Genomic DNA, 12,657 nt, shown 5'->3' on the forward strand with positions numbered 1-12,657 from the left:
GATATTACTCAGAGTGTTGTTGGGCACTTTTTTGAGATGGAGAGAGAGCATGGTCTTCACTAGGCAGTTAATGGAAGGTTAACTGTTTTTACTGCTTCTCAGTGTTTCCAGGCTTATTTTCGTGAGACACATGGGCGGTATCCTGGCAGTGGCCAACATCAGAGGAGGCGGCGAATATGGAGAGACGTGGCATAAAGGTGAGGTGCTTTCTCTACGGAAACACAAGTCTGACATAATCAAAGCTAAGGTTGTGCTCATCCTTCCTGTTTGAATGAGCTGAGGGGGTTAGAAGCAGGAAAGCTTTCTGGCTAGATGAATGAAAAACAAGGATATTATCAGACACATTTAGGCACCAACCCCCCTTAAAAACAACTCACTCTTTTCAGATTTTATTTTCTTTTGTTACAATAAATAGACGAAGTACATATTTTTCAGAAGCATTCCCTGTTATTTTGGGGCTTAACTCATAGGTTGTGTTTTTAATTATCACTGTCAGGAGTGAATCTTGGAGAGCTTTTTGGTATTTATTCTGTCTCCTGTTAGCCTTGTTTTTATAGTTTAGCATGAGTTGACTGTCTTGAAACAGAAGTCAAGGCAGGTCATTTTCTCTTAAGAGAAAGGAGCAATCTTGGAGCTTTCTGTTCCCAGTGTGGGCATCCTCCTGCTGGATTTCTCAGATCCTCCCGGCATTGCTGAGAAATCGCATCCTCCTAGCATTGCTGCTGTGACTCTATTGTGCGTGAGTTTTAGACATAAAAACAGTGATTTTTCTTTTCTAGTTTTATTCCATCTCCATTCTCTGGCCTCCTGAAGCATGTATTGTAGCTGATTGACTAATACCCGACTTTATACCCCAGATGGTCACAATTTTTTTGAATGATCGTATTTTAAAACCACATCTCTTCCACTTCTTTGTATGTGGAGCACCCCTCACCCAGGCTTTTGTGTATCTGAAATTGAATTCATAGACTTACCAGTGGTCTGAAGAGGTTCTTCACTTGTCTTGGTCCTGTGTCTTTAGGGGAGGGAGGACACGGGAAAGCACTTTCACCTCCACCAGCTCTGTGCTTCCCCCAGTCTTGACACCAGCATGGCCCCCAGTGCTTGGGGTTGGTCAGCAGCTCTACGTGAGAGGGATCTCCTCAGTATCAGAGACCACCCTTCAGATATCTGTACCTCCCTTCCGTTTCCCACGCCATCCCAAACCTGAGGCTCCGGAATTTTTTTGCATCAAATCAAATCAGCAAACATGATTGGATAAACCTATAAAGAGATTCCCATAAGAACCTGTTAGGAAGGCCGGGCGCGGTGGCTCAAGCCTGTAATCCCAGCACTTTGGGAGGCCGAGACGGGAGGATCACAAGGTCAGGAGATCGAGACCATCCTGGCGAACACGGTGAAACCACGTCCCTACTAAAAAATACAAAAAACTAGCTGGGCGAGATGGCGGGCGCCTGTAATCCCAGTTACTTGGGAGGCTGAGGCAGGAGAATGGTGTAAACCCCGGAGGCGGAGCTTGCAGTGAGCTGAGATCCGGCCACTGCACTCCAGCCCGGGCGACAGAGCCAGACTCCCTCTCAAAAAAAAAAAAAAAAAAAAAAAAAGAACCTGTTAGGTACCGTATGCAGGAAAGGCTTAGGCCTGACCCCTGGGCATCCAACCTGCACCCCAGGGGCTGACAGCAGACTTCTCAAGTGCACCTTAGTGAAAGTGAGTGCCCCTGGCCGGCCATCTGGTCCACCATTGCCAGGTATCATCCCCAGAAACTACTGACTGTGACTATCTTTGAAACTGCAAAGAATTCATTGCATAATTTTGAGCTGATATTAGATTTTACACTAAAATCATACTGTGAAACTGATATTAAAAGATGAGTGATAAGAGGATAAAATTTCTGTATACCATATGTGTGATTAACATCCCAAATATGTGTGCTAATTCTGAACCCCTTGACTCACCTGATTTCTTATTTAAGTTGTATGTAGTTTATGTACCATACCCCCTACTCATGGTCCCCTGATCCTGGGATCCTCTCCTGAAAGAACTGGATTCTTCTCCAGAAAACCCCTTTGGTCATCAGATGTCCACCATGCTCTGATAGGGAAGAGTAACTTTACTCCTGGTCTGCTCTCTCATTCTTTTATTAATTAGAACCAAGTTATTTTCCAGTCTTGGGACTAAGGCTAACAGTAGACTATGTTTAGACTGATTTATAAAGATCCTCAAAATTTAGGCCATGATGAAAGGACCAGAAATAGACCTTTTCCAGTTATAGCCTAGGATATAACACTGGTAAATCTGAATTCCATTCTGTTAATTGACTTTAAAATTTAATGCTCTTTTTAAAATATAGTCATATACCCAAAATACTGTTATTCCTGGTAACTAAGTAATCCTAGCTATTCTAAATTCACTGGTAATTTCTTACTGAAATCTTAACATTTGTTTTGATATGAAAAACATTTCAGTAGCACTGCTTTGTCTTTAATTAAATTTCAGCAGAAGTGGTTAATCTCAAATATCTAATTAGATCTGTGTCTGGTCTTTGTTCATTTCAAAGGCAGTGATTTCAGACATCTGTTCCTTTGAGGACTTGCTTTTGACTTTTGGCCTTTATAGATATTTCATGGCCCTGTAAATGTTTCTCCAAGTAATTTGTTTGGTTTAATACACTGGAATGATTTGCAGATGATAAAGCCCAGATTCTCTGGGGAAATGTTGAAGATCTTTCATTCTAGAATTGAGAAACCATAATGTGATGCTCTGCGGCAGCACTGCCTCACCACCCAATTCCTACTGGTTCTTTCCATTAACAACCGAGAGCAAGACTGGGGAATTTCTTTCTCCCCATCCCTGACCATGTCAGACTCCTGCAGAGGTGGGGTGGGAAGCGTGCCTCTGCAGAGCACTTCCACCTCCATCTTTGCAGGGAGGGGAGGCATGAGCACTCCCACGGCCAGCTCCGACTCGGGTGCCGGGTGCAACCCAGAGGACTAAACACTGCTGCAGGTCTTGCTTTATACTTGTAAGTTCAGCTTCCCAAAATACAGGTTCCTTGTGATGCCATGCTGCTATCCTTTCATTATCATGCTTCTCTTAGAACCAACCATCTGTTCCCTTTGGGGCGTTTCCTGTTTAAGTTCTAGAGGCTTTTAGAAAAATACAGATCCACCATATGGATTAGCATTGTGGTATTGATGATATATTTCCACAGTGCATAACAGAACTTAAATTGAGGCTTTTTTTTAAATGCAGTGTTAACCCGTGGTTTTTAAGTTAATCAGTAGTTGAAACTGTGCCCTATCATTTGAATTCCCTTTAAACTGATTTTTATGTTTTGTTAATTAACTTTCTTCCACTTTGGCACATTGTAGGTGGTATCTTGGCGAACAAACAGAACTGCTTTGATGACTTTCAGTGCGCTGCTGAGTATCTGATCAAGGAAGGTTACACATCTCCCAAGAGGCTGACTATTAATGGAGGTTCAAATGGAGGCCTCTTAGTGGGTAAGTACTGGATTTTATTCATTGTACTTACTAGTTAGCCCTCTTGGGGTTTTCAGATACACCATCTGTAGGCAGCTCTTGATTTACTTGGTGGATAGGACCACAAAGTGGTATAAGGAGAGCAAAACCTATTTGTACCATTTGTATTTGGGCATCTGATAAATGACATACAAAGAGACCCTATTCTGCCTTGGGCAGGTCCTGAGATCTTGAACAAGTCCCTTAGTCTCCCTTATCACTGTGAAAGCAAGTGGGGATGGGAGGAGGGGATACAGGGTTTCCAGAAAGTCCTCAAGCTTTTCAGCATTCGCTTTGGGGAGTAAAGCTCTATTACTGATGAGAATCCCCACGCCTCTGACAGATATCGGAGAGGCTGGGGAGCTTTGGAGCCTTTGGGCAGGTGATTTCTGATGGTTTCCTCCTATGCTCTGAGGATAAATGCAACCAGGGCTCTGGAAGCTTGTAAGTATTGCCTTGCTCTGTTTAATGATAGACTGCCTCCCTTTTCTTTCTACCTTGGGTTTTTAGCTGCTTGTGCAAATCAGAGACCTGACCTGTTTGGTTGTGTTATTGCCCAAGTTGGAGTAATGGACATGCTGAAGTTTCATAAATACACCATTGGCCATGCTTGGACCACTGATTATGGATGCTCGGACAGCAAACAACACTTTGAATGGCTTGTCAAGTAAGGTTTTATTGACATATATATGTTGTTAGTGGTTTAATATAAAGTTGAACACAGTGAGCACAGGATTAGTGCTTGAGCCTTGTCACCTTCAGTGCCTTGCATTTGCATATAATCTACTGGAGAAGACATAGGAATACCTACTTGTCTTTCTTGTTTTAATATAGTCTTTAACAAAAGCAACAAACTACAAAAATGTGGTAGGACAGAATTCTACAGATGGCCTCCCAAGATTCCTACCCTTGTTATTCAGACACTTATCTAGGTACTGCTTGCTGTGAGGGAGCAGGATATTAATCTGCTGCTCCTTGGAGTACCTGAGGGGTCCCAAATCATGCAAACCCTTAAAGGCTGAGCACATTCTCTGGCTGGAGTCAGGGATGCAGCAAAAAGGGAGGTCAAAGAAATTGGAAGCATATATAAAGGATTCAGCTTGCCATTGCCGGCTTTGACGATGGAGGAAGCGGGACCTCTAGAACTTTTGAGCAACCCCTAACCAACAGCGATCAAGGAAACAGGACATAAGTCCCACAGCCGCACACAACTGAATTCTGCCAACATCCCAAGACTGCAAGTAGGTTTTTTCCAGAGTTTCCCCGTAAGAGTCCAACCAGCCAACACCTTGACTTTGACCTTGGGAGACCCAGAGCAGAGAACCCAGCTGAGCCAACTGAGACTTACTTCATGCTGTTAAATTTGTGGTAATTTGTTACTGTAGCAATCAAAAGGTATTATTATACTTTCTATCCATATATGGGATCTCCTTTTCTAAGTTAAGCAAAGAATATATGCTCCTGAAATGGTAGGTCAAAAATAGGGGAAGAGAGTGTTGAGTATGGTGGCTCATACCTGTGATCCCAGCACTTTAGGAGGCCAAAATAGGCAGATCACTTGAGCTTAGGAGTTCAAGACCAGTCGTTCACGGGCAATGTGGTGAAACACTGTCTCTAAAAAATTAGCTGGGCATGGTGGTACATGTCTGTAGTTCCAGCTACTCGGGAGGCTGAGATGGAAGGATGGCTTGAGCCTGGGAGACAGAGGTTGCAGTGAGCCAGGATCACACCACTGCATTCCAAGACCCTGTCTCAAAAAAAAAAAAAAAAAAAAAAAGGAATATATTCAAGTACAGTTAAACTTCTTTTATGCTCAATATAGCTACACGTTTGAAACATTATTGAAATCCTATACAACTTCCCTCGTATCCTGCAACCACTATGCTGATAACAATGAGTAAACAGACATTAAAACTTCTTTTTGACAGTAAGCGTGCCTATGATTTGCATTGTTTCAGCAGCCCTGTGAGATTTCTTCTTACAGTCTTTCAAAGTTGGAGCCACATAAGTGACACAGCTCCCCAGTTTCCAGGAACCCTTGCCAGTCATGGCCTAAATGGTAATGCAAGCACAGTCTGTGGTAGTCACTCACATACTAGTTAACTACAGTCCTCATTGCTAGTAAACTACCTACGTCCCTGTGCCATAAAACTCTACTGTTGCTCTCCAGCCTCACAAAGGCGTTTTTGCCTTCCAGATACTCTCCATTGCATAACGTGAAGTTACCGGAAGCAGATGACATCCAGTACCCGTCCATGCTGCTCCTCACTGCTGACCATGATGACCGTGTGGTCCCTCTTCACTCCCTGAAGTTCATCGCCACCCTTCAGTACATTGTGGGCCGCAGCAGGAAGCAAAGCAACCCCCTGCTTATCCACGTGGACACCAAGGCGGGCCATGGGGCAGGGAAGCCCACAGCCAAAGTGATAGAGGAAGTCTCAGACATGTTTGCATTCATAGCGCGGTGCCTGAACATCGACTGGATTCCATAAACAGTTTCCTGCTTCCTCCTGGCAATGACAGAAAACCTCAAGGGCTTTCCCACGTTCAAACCGAGAAACCACTGGGCATAATGCTTCCCCACGGGAACATTATTCCTGCACTCACAGACTACAGTTGAACAGAACTGCTGTGGGAATTTTATCTTTTTTAGGCTTCTCCTTTTTAGCAAGCCCTTGACGTTTCTTTTTCCACCCAGTCTAGGCACACGTGGTTTTTTTTTTTTTTTAAAAAGGCATGTTTGGATAAATAGCTAAATGGCAACAAACACATTGTGAATATTAGATTGCTGAATTAAGGATCATAGTCGGGCACACTTATATATAACACCTCAGCGAAATTTGCTTCTATATCCATAACCTCTATATCTTTAAATAAATGTGAGAATTGTTCTCATGGAGAAGACTTCTTTGCAACAATAATAAATGTTATTTAAGAATGACAGGCTTTACTTCCGGTTTCTTCATATTGAGGGGCCAACTCCAGAAGTGGAGTTTTCTGTGAGAATAAAGCGTTTCACCTTTCTGCAACAAGTTACTTTCCAAGCAGTGAAGTCATAGAATGTCTGTTAGCTTCGAAAATAAGTTGTTCAGCCACTCCATCTCCCTTGTTAGAGGCGATGAAGCTGTCAGAGGGGGTTCACTGTCATAAACACTAACCACTTAGTTGGGTAAAAATCTGATCTGGGGATCTTTTGGTTTGGATGCCTCCTTTCAAAAATCACTGGACTGGAAAATTCAGATTATTCACCTATTTGTCTGTGTCTTGATTTGTTTACAAAGTATTCCTAGAAATCAGAGTTCCCCAAGGAACTCTTGGAACCAAGGATCCTTGGTTCCAAGAGATCACATGAGTCAGTTATCCAGATACATATATCCAAGCGTATCTTACAGTCAGAAATTCCAGCATTTCCCAAGCTGTTTCTCTTGCATAGATCACTCCTGGAAATAGAAATAGTTATACTTGGGGGGGGGGCGGGGGGAAGTTTTTTAAGATATACTATTCCTTAAACTTTCATCCATATAATTTTTTTCAAGACATATATTTTAACATCTCATGAAACAATGTTCCTTTGAATATCAGTTTGGGAAATGCTGATCTAACTTGAAACAGTTTTTTCCCCTTTGTCTTGCTTTATCAGATATGAAAATTATTTTATATAGTATCTTAACGTTATATAAAATAGTTTAAAAGATTTACTTCATTATTCCAATAATTTGTACTTTTCCAAGTAGGTCCCATCTTCCAAGCTGTACATGTATGTGCTTTTAAGAGCTCTCTCTCATTCTCTACTTCAAGTTATGGTCAAAAATTAGACATACCATTTTCTATCAAGCATGTCACTGCATACCAAGCATACTGAAAGACAGCTATGGGGCTTGGTTTTTCTCTTCTGGAATCATGTTTTCCATTACTATTTAGTACTGTACCTAATACAGCTGTCACTGAACATATGATTCACCATAAGCCCTCTGGAAACAGTGTGCCAGTAGCTAGTGTTGCATACCAAGACTCCATCATCATCACCATCTACTCAGAAGCTGATACTAGCTAGCTTTGGTGTAACTGCTGACCAGCATGGCAGGAAAAGAAGAAAATACATTTGCACAGTCAAGCCAAAGGCAGCCTCTTTCCTAGGCTAGCTGTGTTGTGTGAAGTACAGATAGCTGAGTTGTACCCACTGAGTCCAGAGCATTTTGAAGGTTGCACAGAATCTAACCATACTTTCTGAGGTCTGCTTCACAGCAGAAAATACAGTGTGTAGTGTCTGAGCTTCAGATGTCACGACTGGGTTCAACTCTCAAATGTCACTTAGCAACTGATGGTGAGGAATACAGTAAGACATTTTTAATGCCTAGCATGATTGGCCTCCAGTTAGGAGTTCTCTTTTCCAACCTAATTTTTGTATCTAGATTTTAACAGGATAACTAATCCCACCAACTAAAGGTATTTTGGGGAGTGTGGGGAGCTTTAAACATTAGAAAGAAGACTTGAGATTGGGTTCCAACCCGGAACTCTAAGGGATTCTTCTCTGTTCGATCCCACTTTTCTGTATCCTGTGCTGTGCCCTTTGGGTCATCTTATCATTACTCTCTTCTAGCTATTTGGAAATGCACAGATTACTGTCAACTGTAGACACCCTACTGATCTAACACTAGGTCTTCTTTCAGACTATATTTGTACCCATTCATCTCTTCATCCTCCCTTTCTCTGCCTTTTTCAGCTCCCACATGAGTGGAGAACATACGATATTTGTCTTCCTGTGCCTGGCTTTTTTCACTTACCATAGTTCCACCCGTGTTGCTGCAAATGACAGGATCTCAGTCTTTTTCATGTCTGAATCATATTCCACCGTATACATGTACCACATTTTCTTTATCTGTTCATCTGCTGATGGGAACGTAGGCTGATTCCCTCTCTTGGCTATTGTGAATAGTGCTGCAGTAGACACAGGAGTGCAGCTATCTTTTTGACATACTGATTTCCTTTCTTTTGGATTTATACCCAGTAGTGGAATTGCTCGATCATAGAGGACCTCTATGTTTAGTTTTTTGAGGAGTGTTGTTTTGAAAAAAAAAAAAAAATAGTTGTACATGTTGCACAGGTGGCCTCACTGCTTTGTCACAAGGCCTTGCTAAACACACCAGAGCATTTGTTACCTTAGTAAGATAAAGTCACATCTATGTTCACTATGTACATACCTGGAATACTATAAAACTTTCCAATTAATCATGTTTCTTAAATACTCCCACTAAAGCTTAAGCAGCTACACACAAATGGTGCTACGAGTTTGAAAAGGATAAATTTCAACTAAGGAAGCCTGTCACCAGTCTCCCAAGGTTTGTCAGTTTTACCAGCCTCTGGAAGTTCCCAGCAGGCCACACAGCTAATGCCCAGAAGGAGTTGCAACGACTCAAAGGCAGGTTAAGGACAGGCTGGAAAGCTGGAGGGGGTTGCTGTAAAGAGGCAAAGGTCATACTATTGGGGTGGTCAGGCCAGTGGGATGAGGACTGAGGCCCATGAAGGAGGAACATTGAGCCATTCTCTGCCTCCGTATCTCAGGAACTGAAGGTGCAGAAAGAAAAAGTCCTGCCCTCATCCAGTTGATATTCCAGGGAGGAGACAGATGGTAAATTATCTTGCTCGTGTTTACCCTGTGCCACCTGCTGTAAGCGCTCTGTGTGGATAAATGTTTGTCCTCACACAACTTTAGGAAGCACATAATACCTTTTCCCCATTTGGCAGAGGTCTGAGTCCCCCAGCCAGGAAGTGGGCAGGCAGGGCAGTAACCCCAGGAGCTGGGCCTTGGAGACTGCACTCTTTTTTTGAGATGGAGTTTTGCTCTTATGGCCCAGGCTGGAGTACAGTGGTGCTATCTCAGCTCACTGCAACCTCCACCTCCCAGGTTCAAGTGATTCTCTTGCCTCAGCCTCCCCAGTAGCTGGGATTACAGGCGCGTGCCATCACTCCCGGCTAATCTTTTTGTACTTTTAGTAGAGATGGAATTTCGCCATGTTGGCCAGGCTGGTCTTGAACTCCTGACCTCAGGTGATCTACTCACCTCAGCCTCCCAAAGTGCTGGGATTACAGGCATGAGCCACCATGCCCGGCTGAGACAGCTCTCTTACTGCTGTTGTCTGAGTGTTTATATCCTCCCCAAAATGTGTATGTTGAAATCGTAAATCCCAAAATGATGGTATTAGGAGGCAGGGCCTTCAGGAGGTGACGGGTCATGAGGACAGAATCCTCATGAATGGGACTGGTGCCTTTATATTAGAGCCCAAGGAGAGACCCCCTCATCCCTTCCACCATGTGAGGACACAGGAGACGGTGTCGCCTATGAACCAGGAAGCAACCCTCATCACACACCAAACCTGCCAGTGCCTTGATCTTAGATATCCCAGACTCTAGGACTGTGAGAGAGAAATTTCTGTTGTTGATAAGCCACCAGTTTATGCTATTATAACAGCTTAAACAGACTACGATAGCCATGAGCCTATTAAGATAATAAACAGAAAGTATAATTTCAGGAATTAACAAGAAACAGGAATAAAAAGAGCTGTGAAGAAACAAAGTGAGGCAAATCAATAGTCCGAGAGAAGGAATGCTATTTGAGTTGAGGTCAGGGTGCCTCAGGAAGCAACATTTGAACAAAGACCCAAACAGAATGAGGGGACAAACACTGGGCAAAGATTTGGGGGTTGGTGGGGGGTGGTAGGGACAGCAGCAGTGGGCAGAGCCTGAGGCAGGAACCAGCCAGGCCTTCGGAGGAAGAGCAGGAAGCCAGTGTTGGGGGAACAGGGAGCCAGGCGGGGCCTGGACGATAGGCTGGAGAAGGCAGGCAGCTCAGTCAGGTGAAGCCACCGAGAGATGAGACCCGACAACCCTGTGGGAAACTGACGGCAGGAGAGCCTAGGGGAAAGCGGCGGGGGTTATTCAAAGAGCAGGTGGCTTAGCACCTTTCAGGAATTTGGGGGCAGGGGGCAGCAGGAACCCACCATCACAGAAATCACTGACATGCCACCTCATGGATGAACCTCAAAAACATTATAAGTGAAAGAAGCCAGACACAAATGACTGTGTATAGTCTGATTATATTTAAGTGAAGTATCCTGAAAAGGCAATTCTACAAAGACAGAATGTAGATTAGTGGGTACCTGAAGTTGGGAGTGAAGATGGTAATTAACTACTTGGGCATAAAGATCTAACTGGGATGATGAAAATGTTCTAAAACTGCGTTACAGTAATGGTTGCACAACTTTTTAACCTTACAAAAAAGTCATTGAATTGTACACTTGAAATGTATGAATTTTATGGTTTGTAAATCGTAATGTTATCAAAATAATCTCCGGTAGTGAAATAAAGAGAAAAAGGAGCAATGATCCTTTCTGGATGAGTGCTATCCAGGAATAGCCACCTGGAGAATTGCAGAGTCAAGTAAGAAAGGCAGGTGACCAAGGGTGACTGAGATAAACGCTTGCATATCAGTTTTACGCAAAGAGGATGAGGGCTATTTTGAGCAGCTGTCTTTAGGTCAGAGTTCACATTTGCAGGCAAAACTGTCCCTCTCTGTCTCTCTGATGAGTTTGCTCCTGTAGATCAAATGTCAGGCCTGCTGATACGGTGTCCTGAGAATATGCCCTGCATCCACCTTACAGACCTTGCTCTGCTCAGTAGCTCAGGGCCTCCTGCAGCCACATGACCGCAGCACTGAGAAGCAGGCAGGGGGGAGGCACAGGCAGGGAGGGTTCGTTCAATGCCAAGGAAGTGACTAAGGAAGCTCTTGTTTACCATGCAAGGGAAAACGTCTTGGTGGCCATTTGTGGAGGTTATTAACGCCAAATAATCCCAGAAATTATAAACAAAATGTCATAATGGTAATATATGATTTAGAAACTGATTTACATCTAATTGACAAAATATTATAGTGTCTTCCAGTTCCAGTGTATTAAAGGCTTTGATAAACATCAAAGGAAAGAACTTCCAGTCACCTCTATGGAGAGTCAAACTGAGGTTAACCTGAAAACAAAGTCAGCATCAAAACATAATCACCCTAAAACTCCAGAGAAAATGATGGAAGTTAACACAGGTAGCACCGAGTTATTTCCCCAGGACATTCAGGCGTTGGCACTGTGATTGGCATTTTTCCAGAGGACCAGGTTGCCTGCGACCTCAGGCCCCAGAAGATGCAGGAACCTGAACACCAGGGCCACCCCCTGCTCCATCACTACTCTAGTCTTTGCCTTGGAGTGTGAAATTCTGCAGTTCATCCAAGACATAATCATGCACCACATAACATTTCCGCATACGACTGCGTTGTTTAATGATAGTCCCATAAGACTATAACGAGCTGAAAAATTCCTATCACCTCATGACATCATAGCCACCCTAATGTCACAGTGCAACACATACGTGTTTGTGGCGATACTGTTGTAAACAGACCTACTGCACTGCCGGTTGTATAAAAGTCTAGCACAAACAAGTACGTACGGTACCTAATACTTGATCATAACAGCTGTTCCTAGTTTATGTGTTCACTATATTATAGTTTTTATCATTTTGGAGGATACTCCTAAAAACAAAAAAAGCTACCCCGTAACACAGTCTCAGGCAAGGCCCTCAGGAGGTTTTCCAGAAGAAGTCACTGTTATAGGAGATCACAGCTCCATGAGCGTCACTGGCCCTGAAGACCTTGGAAGGATGTGCAGTGAAAGACAGTGAGCAATATTGATGATCCTAACCCCGTGTAGGCCTAGGCTAATGTGTGTGTGTCTTAGTTAACAAGGTTTAAAAAGTAAAAATATATATATACATGAAAAAAGAATAGTTTTGTATAGCTGTACAATGTATGTGTTTTTTGTTTTTTGTTTTTGAGATGGAGTCGCCCAGGCTGGAGTGCAGTGGCGCGATCTCAGCTCACTGCAAGTTCTGCCTCCGGGGTTCACACCATTCTCCTGCCTCAGCCTCCAGAGTAGCTGGGACTACAGGTGCCCGCCACCATGCCTGGCTAATGTTTTGTATTTTTAGTAGAGACAGGGTTTCACCGTGTTAGTCAGGATGGTCTCCATCTCCTGACCTTGTGATCTGCCTGCCTCGGCCTCCCAAAGTGCTGGGATTACAGGGGTGAGCCACC

The 12,657-nt window shown here is 43.5% G+C and overlaps 1 protein-coding gene across 2 annotated transcripts in view; it reads left to right on the plus strand.

Moving 5' to 3' along the window:
• The window catches only part of PREP (prolyl endopeptidase), a 133,696-nt gene extending 127,229 nt beyond the window's left edge, over nucleotides 1-6,467 (plus strand). The window contains exons 13-16 of one of the 2 annotated variants that reach the window (XM_077998400.1): nucleotides 103-197; nucleotides 3,375-3,506; nucleotides 4,035-4,191; nucleotides 5,722-6,467. In XM_077998400.1, coding sequence (XP_077854526.1) covers nucleotides 103-197; nucleotides 3,375-3,506; nucleotides 4,035-4,191; nucleotides 5,722-6,016 — 679 coding nt within the window. In that variant the 3' untranslated portion in view covers nucleotides 6,017-6,467. 2 annotated transcript variants of the gene reach the window in all.
• The last annotated feature ends 6,190 nt before the right edge of the window (nucleotides 6,468-12,657 follow it).

This window comes from Macaca mulatta, chromosome 4 (assembly GCF_049350105.2).
Source record: "Macaca mulatta isolate MMU2019108-1 chromosome 4, T2T-MMU8v2.0, whole genome shotgun sequence".
Taxonomy (NCBI): Eukaryota; Metazoa; Chordata; class Mammalia; order Primates; family Cercopithecidae; genus Macaca; species Macaca mulatta.